The following is a 13,104-nucleotide window of genomic DNA, read 5'->3' as shown; positions in this document are numbered from 1 at the left end:
TGATTTTTCACACTCATGCCTTTCCAGAATCTTACACACGTGCATGAATGAGGGCATTAACGCACCTTCATTCCTCTTCCAGTTTTCATTACTCAGTCCTCTGTGTTCATATCAATACCTTCATAGCACTGGCCATACTTTTATTTTGAGAAACTACCCTTCACTTCCTTAATATATTCGTCCCTTTTGTTAAGTCACTGATGCTCTCGACTTATCCACCACTTCATATCTAACTGTTCACCAAGACAACACACTGTGAGTCACCATCTCATTGAATAATCTGTCTTCATTGATTTTTAGACTTTGACATTTGCAGAACTCTGAACCAGCGTGCAGAGATCCCATTTGTTATTAACAGTCAGCACAGCATCAGCTACACATGTCAGAATAAATTACTTCATGCCTTACCATTTGTCACCATCGTCACCCCCCGTTCCACAACTCTTATATTGGCTTCATTCATGCCCCCATTTATATACTGCATTGCCGAACTTTACTAATTTACAGTGCCGTATGAGAGGAAGAGCAGGACGTTGACATTGCGGTGGGTGCAAATTTGTATACTGTACCTATAATAAATAAATTTCTTGGATGTGGAGGTGTGTTGTGTTTTGCAAGCACTAATGTTTATACACATGTGCATGTGTTGGGGTGTGTGGGTGTCAGATGGGGCTGAGTGTGGAGTGCAGCATGGTGGTGTTCTTCTCGTGTTTGCTCTTCTCTCGCCTCCACCCTGGCCGAGACCGCCAGCTGGAGGCGGCTCTGGCAGCAGCACCATCACAGAAGGAAAGAGGTATGCTAACATGATGTACCTTTACATTCGTACGTACACTGTTACTACCATTTATATTTTAATGTACACCTTTATGTACATACTGTTCTTATCTGTATGCAGTATATAATGTACTCATTAAAATGTATGTATAATTACTGAATGCATTATACTGTAGTCAATTAAGAGATTGCCTTTGCATCCCAGAATGGATACAGTTAGTCCTCCCTTAAAGTCTGATGTGTGGAGGCCCTGAGTTACTTTAAGTACCAGTAAAGTGAGATGTGCCTCTTGTTCATTACTAAGGAGTTAAGAGCATAAAACACACATTACAGGTTTCATAACATCTTCGTTTTCATGACCAACTTGAAATGACGAGTAGGTATTAAAGAGTAACCAGCTCAGTGGTGAAATAACCTCATACTGTATCATCCCTACTGGTACTGGTAACAGAGTCCAGCTGGTGTGATATTGCAAAACATCTCAGGAGACAGTGAAGATGGGTATATTGTGGCATGCCACATAGATCTGACATCAGAATAGTGATCCATGTGGCAGGTAATATTTTAACAAGGTCTAGAAATGTTAGCTTAGGTTTTCATGTGAGTGTTAGTGAGTGGATGACTTTGTTTAGCTCAGAGAAATTGTAGTAGTTAGTGAATAGAAAACATTTTTGAGTAATTTTTCAGATTCTCAGAGTTTTCTTAAATTAGATAAAATACTCAGGCATTAGCTTGAATCAAACATTTGAGTGTGTCCATGGCAGTGAAAATATTAACATTGGTCCGTTGCTTCAGATGAGGTGATGGGAGGCGTAGAAGTGTGGACGACAGAGCTGGTGATGACACTGTACCTGCACCGAGTGACCAGTGCACACCCCCGTGCCCTGGCACGACAGGCATCACTCCATACACTCACCACTGACCCGTATCCTTTGGTATGTGGGTAGGGCAGTGGCAAATCGGGAGGGTGGGGGGAGAAATAACCGTTTTAATTCAAAAGGCCCTTCATGAGCAGAATGAAATTGTATGGAGGTACAGTATTGTAACAAGAGGTAGATGGGAGAGTTAATCCCTACATTGCTAGAGGCCTTTGACAAGCTAAGTAGAAATATCTGGAGATGTTGTATTAAGAATGAGTAAAGTGATGGCTGTGGAGAGGGCAGGTGAGTCCTAGTGATGTGATGGTGAATGGAGAGAGACTTGAATTGGTGAAAGAATTTAAATGCAGTAATAGAGGTAGGCCTAATTTAAACAATGGAAGTGGAGAGTAAAGTTACAGAAGGCAAAATGGTAGCTGGTGCTGTGAAAGCCAAGTAAGAAACAGGACTGGAATGGTTTCTGTAAGAGGACTACATTAACATGTTAGTGCTTACACCAGTGTATGAGACGGCCATGGCATGAATGTGAAAAATTCAGAATGAGGACAAAGGAAATGGGCAGTTTAGAATGTGTGGATTTCATAGTGTTGCCAGGCTAAGAAGCATAGGTATTTGTGAAAGATGTGGAGTAGGGAAGTACAGTCACTTTTTTAAATGCCGTGTCTCCCATTTTCGTTAAGGACTAAGGCGTTGCCTCTAGATAGAGGACTTTGGTTTGGAGCATTTAGTGCTTTATGACTGGATGCCCTTCCTGATGTCTACTAATGAACCATGGGTGGACTCGAATCTCTGACCCATCGGTCAGAACGGCGCGCTGTAACCCACTGAGCCATGCCTGCTACACTCATAAAGAAAAGTACCCCCCTGTGCAAGAGGCCTTGTACCTTGTGGTGCACACACACACACACACACACACACACACACACACACACACACACACACACACACACACACACACACACACACAGAAACAAGAGAGATAGAGGAAGTGGGATATCTTTCTAGACCTCTATAATTTGGGAGTGGAAAATTTTGTACCAAGAGTAAGAGGGAAAGAAAACAGGAAAAAGGAGTGGTTTAATAGAAGGTGTATGATAGCAAAAAAAAGAGAGAGATAAAGCGTGGAACAATTGGAGAAAGAGAGGTAACAACAGAACAAAGGAAGAATATAAAAGAACAAGAAATGAATACACAAGAATACATAGAGAAGAAGAAAGGAATTTTGAAAAAGGTATAATAGACAAATGCAAGGATGAACCCAAACTGTTTTATAGATTTGTTAATGGCAAACTGAAACAAAAGGAAGGAATAACCGAATTGAAAGTAGAAGGAGAGGTCTATAAGGATGCGGCATTGCAAGCAGAAATAATGAACAAACATTTCCAGTCAGTTTTCACTAATGAAAAGGAGTTTGTGGAAGGGGAGGGAGTGATTAGAAATGTACCAGTGATAAAAGATATAAAAGTGGAGGTACAGGAAGTGTATAAATTACTGGAAACTCAAGATGTAAGGAAAGCCCCAGGACCTGATGGAATTTCTAATTGGGTACTGAAGGAATGCAGAGAACAACTGGCGGATAAAATTCACAGTTTAATCGTCTGTTCTCTGGAAGAGGGGAATGTGCCACAAGAATGGAAGAGGGCAAATGTGGTACCAATTAATAAGGGAGGAAACAGGGAAGAACCTCTGAATTATAGACCAGTGTCTCTAACCAGCATGGTCGCAAAATTGTGCGAGAGAATTCTGAAAGACAGATGGATAAAATATCTGGAAGAGATGAATATTTTGGCTGAATGTCAGTTTGGATTCAGAAGTGGAAGGTCATGTGTTTCTAACTTGTTGAGCTTTTACTCAAGAGCGATTGACGTGGTACAGGAGAGGGATGGTTGGGTGGATTGTGTGTACTTAGAGAAGGCCTTTGATAAGGTACCTCATAAGAGACTAACGTGGAAACTTGAATATATAGGAGGACTGAAGGAGAATCTTCTGGAATGGATGAGAGACTTTTTGAGAGACAGACAAATGAGGACAGTAATAAAGGATAGGATGTCTGGATGGAGGGAAGTAACAAGTGGAGTCCCTCAAGGCTCGGTGTTGGCGCCAGTAATGTTCCTAATTTACGTAAATGATATGGTAGATGGATTGAACAGTTATGCAAGTCTGTTCGCTGATGATGTAATGATCTTGAGGAAGGTTGAGGTTGAGGAGGATTGTAAAATGCTGCAGGAGGATTTGGATAGGATACATGATTGGAGCCGGACGTGGGAAATGAAATTTAATGTAAAGAAATGTAAAATATTGGAAATGGGTAAAAGTACCAGGAGGCCATCACTGAATTATTTGTTGGGTAATGAATTAATCACAAAAATGAGAGAAGAGGAAGATTTGGGAGTGCTGGTCCAAGATAGTTTGTCACCAGAAAAGCACATTAACAAGATAGTTGGAGAGACTTACAAACTCTTGACTAACATAAGAGTAGCATTTCATTATATTGATGAGGAGATGATGAAAAAATTGATAGTGGCCATGATCCGCCCCAGGTTAGAATATGCAGCGGTAGGAAAAGAGTAATAGGGCGAGAAGGGCTGTGCGTGGTGCTAAAGTGGCAGCAGATGAAAGGTGGGGTAGGCGACTGACTGAGAATTTTCGACAGAATAAGAAAATGTTCTGGAAGGAGGTGAAAAGGGTGTGAAAGGAAGAGTCTGGGAAGGAAGAGAGAGTAAAAGCAGAGGATGGAAGGATGTTAATTGAGATCGATGCAGTAAGGAAGAGATGGGCAGAGTATTTTGAAAGATTGTTAAATGTAGAGGAGGAAAGGGTGGCTTAGATTGTGGCGGATGGAAGGGTGCAAGGAATAAATGTGTTGGGAGAGTTGAATGATTCTTTGATCACGAAGGAGGAAGTGGAGAAGGCAGTAAAGGAGATGAAAACAGGGAAAGCTGCAGGTATGGATGGATGTGCTGTGGAATGCCTGAAGGGTGGTGGAGTGACTATTGTTGACTGGTTAGTAAGATTGTTGAATGTGTGCTTTGAGAAAGGTATGGTGCCAGTTGACTGGGCAAGTGCTTGTGTGGTCCCGTTGTATAAAGGCAAGGGTGATAAGTATGAATGTACTAGCTTTAGGGGTATAAGTCTGTTGAGTGTTGTAGGTAAGGTGTATGGTAGAGTGTTAATTATAAGAGTTAGAGAGGGTACAGAGGGAGTGATTGGTGATGAGCAGTGTGGCTTTAGGAGAGGGAGGGGATGTGTGGATCAGGTGTTTGCTGTGAGACAAGTGTGTGAAAAGTATTTAGCGAAAGGCAAGGATGTGTTTTGGGCATTCATGGATTTAGAGAAAGCTTACGATAGAATTGATAGGGAGACTTTGTGGACTGTTTTAATATTGTATGGACTTGATGGTAGGTTACTAAAAGGAGTGAAAAGTTTTTATGTAAATAGTAGAGCGTGTGTAAGAGTGGGTAATGCTGTGAGTGATTGGTTTCCCGTGAGAGTGGGGCTGCGACAGGGATGTGTGATGTTGCCTTGGTTGTTTGATATTAATATGGATGGTGTTGTAAGGGAGGTGAATGCAAGAGTTTTAGGTGGAGGTCTGAGTCTGGTGAATGTTGATGGTGGAGAGTGGAATCTGAAGCAGCTGCTGTTTGCGGATGATACTGCACTGGTGGCTGATTCAGAGGAGAGATTGAGAGATTTGGCAGAGGAGTTGGAAGGGTGTGTGAAAGGAGGAAATTGAAAGTATCTGTACATGAGAATAAGAGTAAAGTGATGAAGTGTACGAGGATGGTAGATGGTAGGAGGATGAATATAGTTTTGAATGGTGAGTTGCTTGAGGAGGTAGAGTGTTTTAAATATTTAGGGTCACATGTTGCTGTGGATGGAAGAATAGATGCAGAGGTGAAGTTTAGAATGAATGAAGTAGGTAAGGTGCTGGGAGGAATGAAGAAAGTGTTTAGATGTCGTTCACTTAGAATGGATGTTAAGAGAAGGCTGTATGAGGGTGTTGTGGTACCGACTGCGTTATATGGGGCTGAAACATGGAATATGGGTGTAGCAGAGAGGAAAAGTTTGAATGTAATGGAGATGAGGTGTCTGAGGAATATGTGTGGAGTGACGCGTATGGATTGAGTGCGAAATGATGAAGTGCAAAGGAGAATTGGAGTTGTTCGGGAGATGGCTGGTAGAATTGAGCAGAGGGTGTTGCGATGGTTTGGGCATATGGAGAGAATGGATAATGAGCAATTGGTGAAAAAGGTAACTAGATCTGATGTGAGAGGTGTAAAGCTGAGAGGAAGACCACGAATAGGATGGATGGACAGCATGAAGAGAGCGCTGGATGCGAGAGGGATGTCTGTTGAGCAAGGAAGAGTGGCTGTGCGTGACAGAAATAAATGGAGAGAAATTGTGAATGAATAAGTGATGACGCAGCCCTGAGGGGATATTCTCCCACTTTTGGTCTGATCAGCTAGTCAGGTCAGGTGCGGGTAAGGGGATGGGTCTATTATGATGTGGCAGGGGTAAACCAGCTCTGCTGTCGGGCCCTGCTGCGGATGTCACTGACTGCACTTCGCAGTTGACCCTTGTGCGGTGTGATGCGGTGAGGATCTGTTCCTTCTCCCCTTTGGGGCTAAGATGCAAAGAATGTGTTTGAATGGATGAGTAAATGGGGAGTGTGTCATCCTGTCTTGGCTACCTCCCTTTCCTTGGGGGAAGCAGCCTAGGTATATAGATAGATAGATAGTGTGGTCCCCACACAAAAAGAAAGATATAAACAAGATTGAGAGAATACAAAGAACAGCAACCAAGATGGTCCCCAGTCTGGCAGACCTGTCATACAGAGAGTGGCTGGAAAAACTGGATTTGCCTTCATTAGAGGAAAGGAGAGAAAGGGGAGACATGATTGCAGTGTTCAGGACCATGGTGGGAGTAGATTAAATTGACAAAGAAGATCCGTTTTTATGGGATAAGAGAGCAACAAGAGGACATGGAATGAAATTGAAAAAGTCAAGCTGCTTGAAGGATATCAAGAAATATAGCTTTCCTTACAGAAGTATAGACTTATGGAATAGCCTGGACAAAGAGGTCGTCCAGCTAAAAACTTAAACGAGTTTAAAGCTAAATTTGACTTACTGAGAAACAGCGACGGAAACCCACGAGCATAGCACATTCCGTGTATATCACAATTAGGTATATTAGGTAAATACATAAATATTTGGAACGACCTAGACAAAGAGATGGCGCATGAGAAAAACATTCATGTGGGTAAAGGTAGACTTGATAAATGTGGATATGGAGACAGGACAACACGAGCATTGCTCAATTCCTGTATACTACAAATAGGTAAATACAAATAGGTAAAATAGGTAAATACACACACACACACACACACACACACACACACACACCTTCGAATCAGAGTTTAGCAAGGTTGCAATTAAAGTACAGAACACTGTTTTATTAAGTAAATGACTTACTGTAGACTGAGTATTGAGGGTACGCATGATTACATCTTTTAAACAATACTTTATAATGGAATATCAGTTCCATATTTGGCCTGAAACACTCAAACCTGATTGCTGTCCTTGACACCATCTAGTTCATGCCTTTCAGTCCACCCCCACTCTTACTGGTGGGAAATAATGTCTCGAGGTTTTAGCCATTTCAGACCTGTGTAAGGGGATAGGGATTATCTTTTTAATTCAGCATGATAGTTTATTGTGTGTCTGGAGTATTTATGAGTGCATGGTCAAAAATTTGTATCGCCTCAAAGGGTCAGAGACAGGGAAAAATAACAAAAATCATATGAATGTGTCGGGCATTGAGTGTATAAATATCTCTGACATCAGGTGGACTTTTACCAAACCTGAATGCTGCAAGTTACAAGGCCTTTTGCACAGGGGGAGTACTTTCTTTTCTGAGTGACTGTACCTGTATGTTGATAAATTTGTAAAAATACAAGCAGTATACTGTATGCAGGTAGTTTTGCTTACAAAGTGAAATCAGGATATGGAAGGCTGGAGAAATGTGAATAGTTGTGTGGTTCATTTCCCTCATCATGTTGTATGATACACTTGGTCTGCTATTGTACTTCATTGTTTTTGTCTCTCTGGTCATCTTCTGGGATTCTTTTGGAATTATGAAAAACTGTCTGTGTACTTCCTGGAATTGTTATGTATTATGTAACTGGAAGTGAGCTGGCCTCATTAACTTGCAAACTGCAACAAAGGACCTGAGCTGCATTGAGGTGAATTATGACTGATATGTGTGTGTGTGTGGTATCATGTGGTTGTGTTTACCTTAACACTTTCTCAGATGGCCAGGCAGCAAGGTTTCAGGGTCAGCTGGAAGGAAGCAGCTGCTGGAAGAGAAACATGCTGAATTTGTAAAGGAGGCCCTACCAGAGCTTCTCAGTCTGCTGGCAGGGGTGAGTGATTGGTTGTGGCATATAGTTGGGGCATGTAAAGCTTGTAGGCATTCCTCACTGTGTATAGGATATGTAGAGTAAGTGGTGCACATTGTTTTGTCACAGTTACTACTAGTTTCTGACTTCATGGCAACTTATATAGCAAATTGTGAGCAACTGTAAGTAAAACCAGAGGTTAAATCACTGGCAGCTTATATTGAAATTTCTTCAGATACGGTATATGAAATATCTTTAAATGAGGATTGACAGTTTATGGTGCTGGTAAATATCCTGTACTACTTAAGAGATTGTTAATATGTATGAGACATGAAAATAAGTTTGATAGATTCCATTATTTTAATCTTTATCATAGAGCTGTTGTAATCCATGCTGTGTAATGTATTTTTAGAAATTCAGCAAGTCTGTTCATTTCTAAAGTATGTACACATTTCATAGCAGATTTTATTAACTGTGGTAAGTATACTGTCTGGTTCCTAATATAGAGAGATTTGTGTTTTGTGAGATGGAATTACCCCCCTTTTAATACTGTAGTTCATTACCTTTTAGAAGATGACAGTTCCTACTATTAGTTACCCCATTTGTATCACCTTTTTTATGTGAGAGTAAACTAATTTGTCCTTCATGTATTTGGCTATAACTTAGGAACCATCATCCTCCATATGACATTTGGAAATTAGTGGACCTTAAATTTGGCTCTGGTTTGTTGAATTTTGTGGGAAATGGACAACTTTTGCAGTCTTACATTCCCCCCCCCCCCTTTTTTTTTTTTTTTTTTTTTTTTTTTTTTTTTTTTTTTTCCCCCATCTAGTTTACAATTTAGCAGGAAGTAGGGTTAGGATAATGGTGATGATGATTATGTTGAGTGTTCAGCATCTTCAGGATGAGAAACTTCAAGAAGAAAAACAGTCCCATGGGGGAAGTAGGGTTAGGGTGATGATGATGATGATGAAAATTGTGTTGTGGTTAGCATCTCCAGGTAGAGGACTCCGAGAAGAAAAGACGTTCATGTGAGAAGCGAACCCCCCGTGAACTGCTTGGATTTATGAAGACGGCTGGTGTGTTGTCAGAGCATGTGGTGAAGTCGCTGGGGTTCATCATAGGGGCATCAATGCAGGGGGACAAGTATGTTCACGCCTCACACACTGCTTTATTTATTTATCTATGTATGGATGGTTGTGTCTGTTTACCTTTAACCTGATGCCTTAATTCTCAAGGGGGTGGCCACAAACAGTCACCTCCATGTCACCCTGTCCTCTGCCGTCAGACTTACCTTCCACCATTCATATCACCCTTGTCTCTACACCTTGCCATCTCATTCCTCCATGTTGGTCTCCCTCTCCCCTTCCATCCATCTCACATACCTTCCCCTAGCTCTTCAGTTCAATTATCTACTTTTAACTTTATTCTTGCCATCTCTAGACAGATCTGTTCAGTGTAGGGATACATTTTAAACTAGAGTGGTTAGATGTAGCCTTCATTAACCACTGGGTACTTCACTTTTGTACATGAGATCTCTCTTTAAGTTGAATATAATAATCTGGAGAGAGCAAGAATATAATAAAAAATGTCACTGGATGGAAGGACGATAACATACATTTATGAGTTCTTGAATCACAGATTTTATATATTGGCATATGCAATACAATACTCTTGATGATAAGTGTTCAGTATATACTTACTCTTCAGTTAATGTAGGGTTACATTTGTGAAACCACTATTTAAATCAGTTTTCTGTGAAAACCAAAAATGATCCCCAAGAGCTAAGGGACTCGGAAAATGGGGCTAAAACAAGTTGAAATCATGCTATGCCATTGTATACTGGGACATGCAAATACATCACAGTAATAGATAAAATTTGGGTGTAGTTATGCTGTGGGTAGTGCCATAACAACTACGACAGTATCTCTCCCAATTTTTTGTCACAATGTTCACAGAAGAAAAAAAGAAAAGGTCAGATTTACTCGAGCATTAATAATTAGTTTTTACTGCTGTAACTGTAGCTGCATTTGTTATTGTTATGTGTACCTTGACCTGGTACTTTGTATTCATTTTAATGTTTCCTGCTAGTGTGTTCATTATATGCTTTCCACCACCAGTAGCATTGCCTCCATCACTGTTTATGTTTGGCAGACATGATCAACAGTGAAACTTTTGCCTTAGTTTGCAGTACAGACAGATATAATGCAGCAGAAGAGAATGAATATATCTGCTAGTGCTTAGGATAAGGGACTGATGCAAGGCACAATACCATTTTAGGTGGTCTGCCTATGCATGTGTTCGTACATGCTCAGCATGCAAGCAAGTGTGCCATGCATCCACATCATACACCTGCTTTAGTTTTGTAAATTTTCATTTACAGTTTCTTATTGTGGGAAGAGCAGACATGATCGCTGTGTTGTAAAAAAATGTTAACCGAAAGAATATTAACCACGGATTACTGGTATACTGTATGTTTTGTACTAGTACTGTCTCACTTGATTCAGAAGTATTACTGATTACTAGTACCTGTATGTCAGGCTAACATATTGTCACTGAGAAGAGTAGAAATGGTCATCAGAATCCCTGACAGGGCATTGCCAGTTAAAAAAAAAAAAAAAAATGGCTACTTAGGTGCTCTTTTGAAGCCATGACATAGGTACCTTATTTAATACTCATTATATTACATATCTCTAATCATTAACACCAAACCCAGTTGGTGGTTAAGTTGTTCTTATTGAAAACATTGTTGACTTTGTGAGAGAATGGTTTAGGAGAGGGGAGGTACTATGACTCTAAAGGTATTAATGTTTACAGCCAAGGGGGATCTTATTAGGTTGAATAAAATTACAGGTACAGGGCATTAGCCAGATTAAAATAGAAAGATATTACTGGGCTGAAGGGTTTTGTTAGAGCTTTATTTTCTTGTAGGACAGTATTTATTTAATCTCATTTAAGACAAGACTAATTATTAATATTTTGTAAAAAGATAATGGACTCTAGTGATGTAGTGATTAAAGCATGAGTCAGTTGCATAGTCTGTATTGAAATTTTGTCCTCAACCCATTTATACATGGGAAAAAGAGGTTGGGATGATGATGATGATGATGAAGTTTTGTAGAGTGCATGTGTAGTGATAACCAGGTAGATACTGTAATCAGCTAAAGTTTTGAGTCTTATAGGTGTCAGATTTTGGGGAAATGAATATATCACCATATGTATGCTGCAGCTCATATTTTGCCACAAGGGGCTGTTGTTATTAAGTAATGTACAGGAGAACAGTAAGATGTAGTGTGCAAAATAAATAGCTAAGGAAGAAGTGCTAGAGAGCTACCTAAGTTGATGAGACCACAACCCTTAAGTCTGTCTCACACTCCTTTCCCTCCACTGGCAGTTCTATATTTACTGAACATATTAATGCTTAATAATTCATGTGCAGTTAATCAAGCTACCAGTTCATATGATAGTAATCCCTTTCAGTTTAAGAGGTCTCAGTTGAACCCAATTAAATCATTTGGCAGTAACTAGAATACAAGTTGATAAGATCCTCTTCAAATTGAATAAGGTTAATGGAGATAGCCTCTAAAATTATCAGTTTGGAAGGTGTCTTCTAAGCTGCAATTATCTGATGGTACCTGTCATGAAATATAAAGAGATCTTTTTTACTTAAAGGGCTAATTACATTCTGTACAAAATCTTATTTGCATGATAAATTTGCTGCAGGATTAACCCCCTCACTCTGGTGATTTGTTTTGTTTTATTCTTTTTATATTTAGACTGTTTTACTGAAGAGATTTTGAAATGGAGGGGTTAATTATAGCCTTCATTAATTCCTCCAGTACAAGATAATTTCTAATTAAAATAGTCTATAACAGTAAGAATAATGTGAAACAAAACAACACTGGACTGTAGGGTTTACCAACAGTTGGCTGTTACTAATATGTTGTGTCTGTGTTGCCTCCCTGTGTGCCATAGGAGTGAGCGGGACCTGTTGTCAGTTGCCATGGATGCCAACAATTGCTACAGATCTGGTTATCTTAGTAAGAAAAATGCATTCCAAAAAGGGTGAGTTTTGCCATGGATATTCATACTGACAGGCAGGTAAGAATGGTAGTAGCTAGGTAGTGGAGACTGAATGTTCAAACTTTTTCTTTTTTCTTCATTGCTACCATTGTTGTTTGTCGACAGTTTTACGCCTAATATAGTTTTCTACATAGCCTATGTAAGTATTGCCCCTGTTGTACAGCACAGATGTGATTAAAATATGCTGAGTTTGTGCTAAAGAATAAATGGTTACCATACAAGAATGATGAATTACAAGTGAGATGAAAGTTCTACATACAATAAACTCTTGATGTATCAGACTAACAGAGGGGAATTGGCTGATGATATAGTCAGTATTTGTAAGGGGAAACTATAATGTCCCCAGGTTTAATAGTTACTAAATCTTGTTTGGTGGATACCTAACAGAATTGTACTGTACGTGTTCTCAGCTTCAGTATTGCGTGAGTTCATACTTTGTACTTTGATACTTGATAAAACAAAAGTGATGATTCCTTGGACTGGTGGTGGTACTCTCAAAGCAGAGGGTATGTGGCCATGTGCAATTTGCCACAAGGGTGTGGGAAGTAACTTCATCTTGTGCTGTGTTTGTGATACATGGGTGCATAAGAAATGTAGTGATATTAGAGGTAGAGTGCGAAATAATGCTGTATTTGTGTGTGCGGTGTGTCAGTGAAAGGACATGTAGAAATTGATGGGTGAGAAAGGATTGATCTTGCTGGAGAGTCTGTTGAGTGTGTGGAGGAATTTTGTTATTTTGGGGACATATGTGCTGGAGGTGATGATGGAGCTAGCTCTTTGGCTAGGGTAAGGAGTGATTAGAAGAAGTTCAGGGAGCTGTTGCCTCTCCTGACACAGAGAGGGCTGTTGCTCCATGCTAAGGGATCTTTGTATGTGGCATGTGTTAGAAGTGTAATGCTGTATGGTAGTGAGACCTGGGCAGTAAAGGAAGAGGATATTCATAAGCCCAAATGTACAGAAATGACAATGATA

General features: G+C 40.1%; 2 protein-coding genes across 3 annotated transcripts in view; one reads left to right on the top strand and one right to left on the bottom strand.

Annotated features, from left to right (window-relative positions):
* LOC145406035 (uncharacterized) overlaps positions 1-13,104 on the bottom strand; it is a 168,897-nt gene that overhangs the window by 37,370 nt on the left and 118,423 nt on the right. The window lies entirely within an intron of this gene.
* The window catches only part of LOC145405981 (TBCC domain-containing protein 1-like), a 40,403-nt gene that overhangs the window by 11,311 nt on the left and 15,988 nt on the right, over positions 1-13,104 (top strand). Inside the window, exons 4-8 of one of the 2 annotated variants that reach the window (XM_080277158.1) lie at positions 667-793; positions 1,570-1,699; positions 7,962-8,073; positions 9,041-9,195; positions 12,025-12,114. In XM_080277158.1, the coding sequence (XP_080133284.1) occupies positions 667-793; positions 1,570-1,699; positions 7,962-8,073; positions 9,041-9,195; positions 12,025-12,114 (614 nt within the window). The remainder of the gene's footprint in view (positions 1-666; positions 794-1,569; positions 1,700-7,961; positions 8,074-9,040; positions 9,196-12,024; positions 12,115-13,104) is intronic. The other variant, XM_080277159.1, reaches the window with a different exon arrangement.

Source organism: Coenobita brevimanus, chromosome 69 (genome assembly GCF_032717465.1).
Source record: "Coenobita brevimanus isolate Jiangsu-jjx chromosome 69, ASM3271746v2, whole genome shotgun sequence".
NCBI classification, from domain to species: domain Eukaryota; kingdom Metazoa; phylum Arthropoda; class Malacostraca; order Decapoda; family Coenobitidae; genus Coenobita; species Coenobita brevimanus.
Note: the sequence above shows the minus strand (reverse complement) of the source record. Positions and strands in the feature narration are given on the sequence as shown.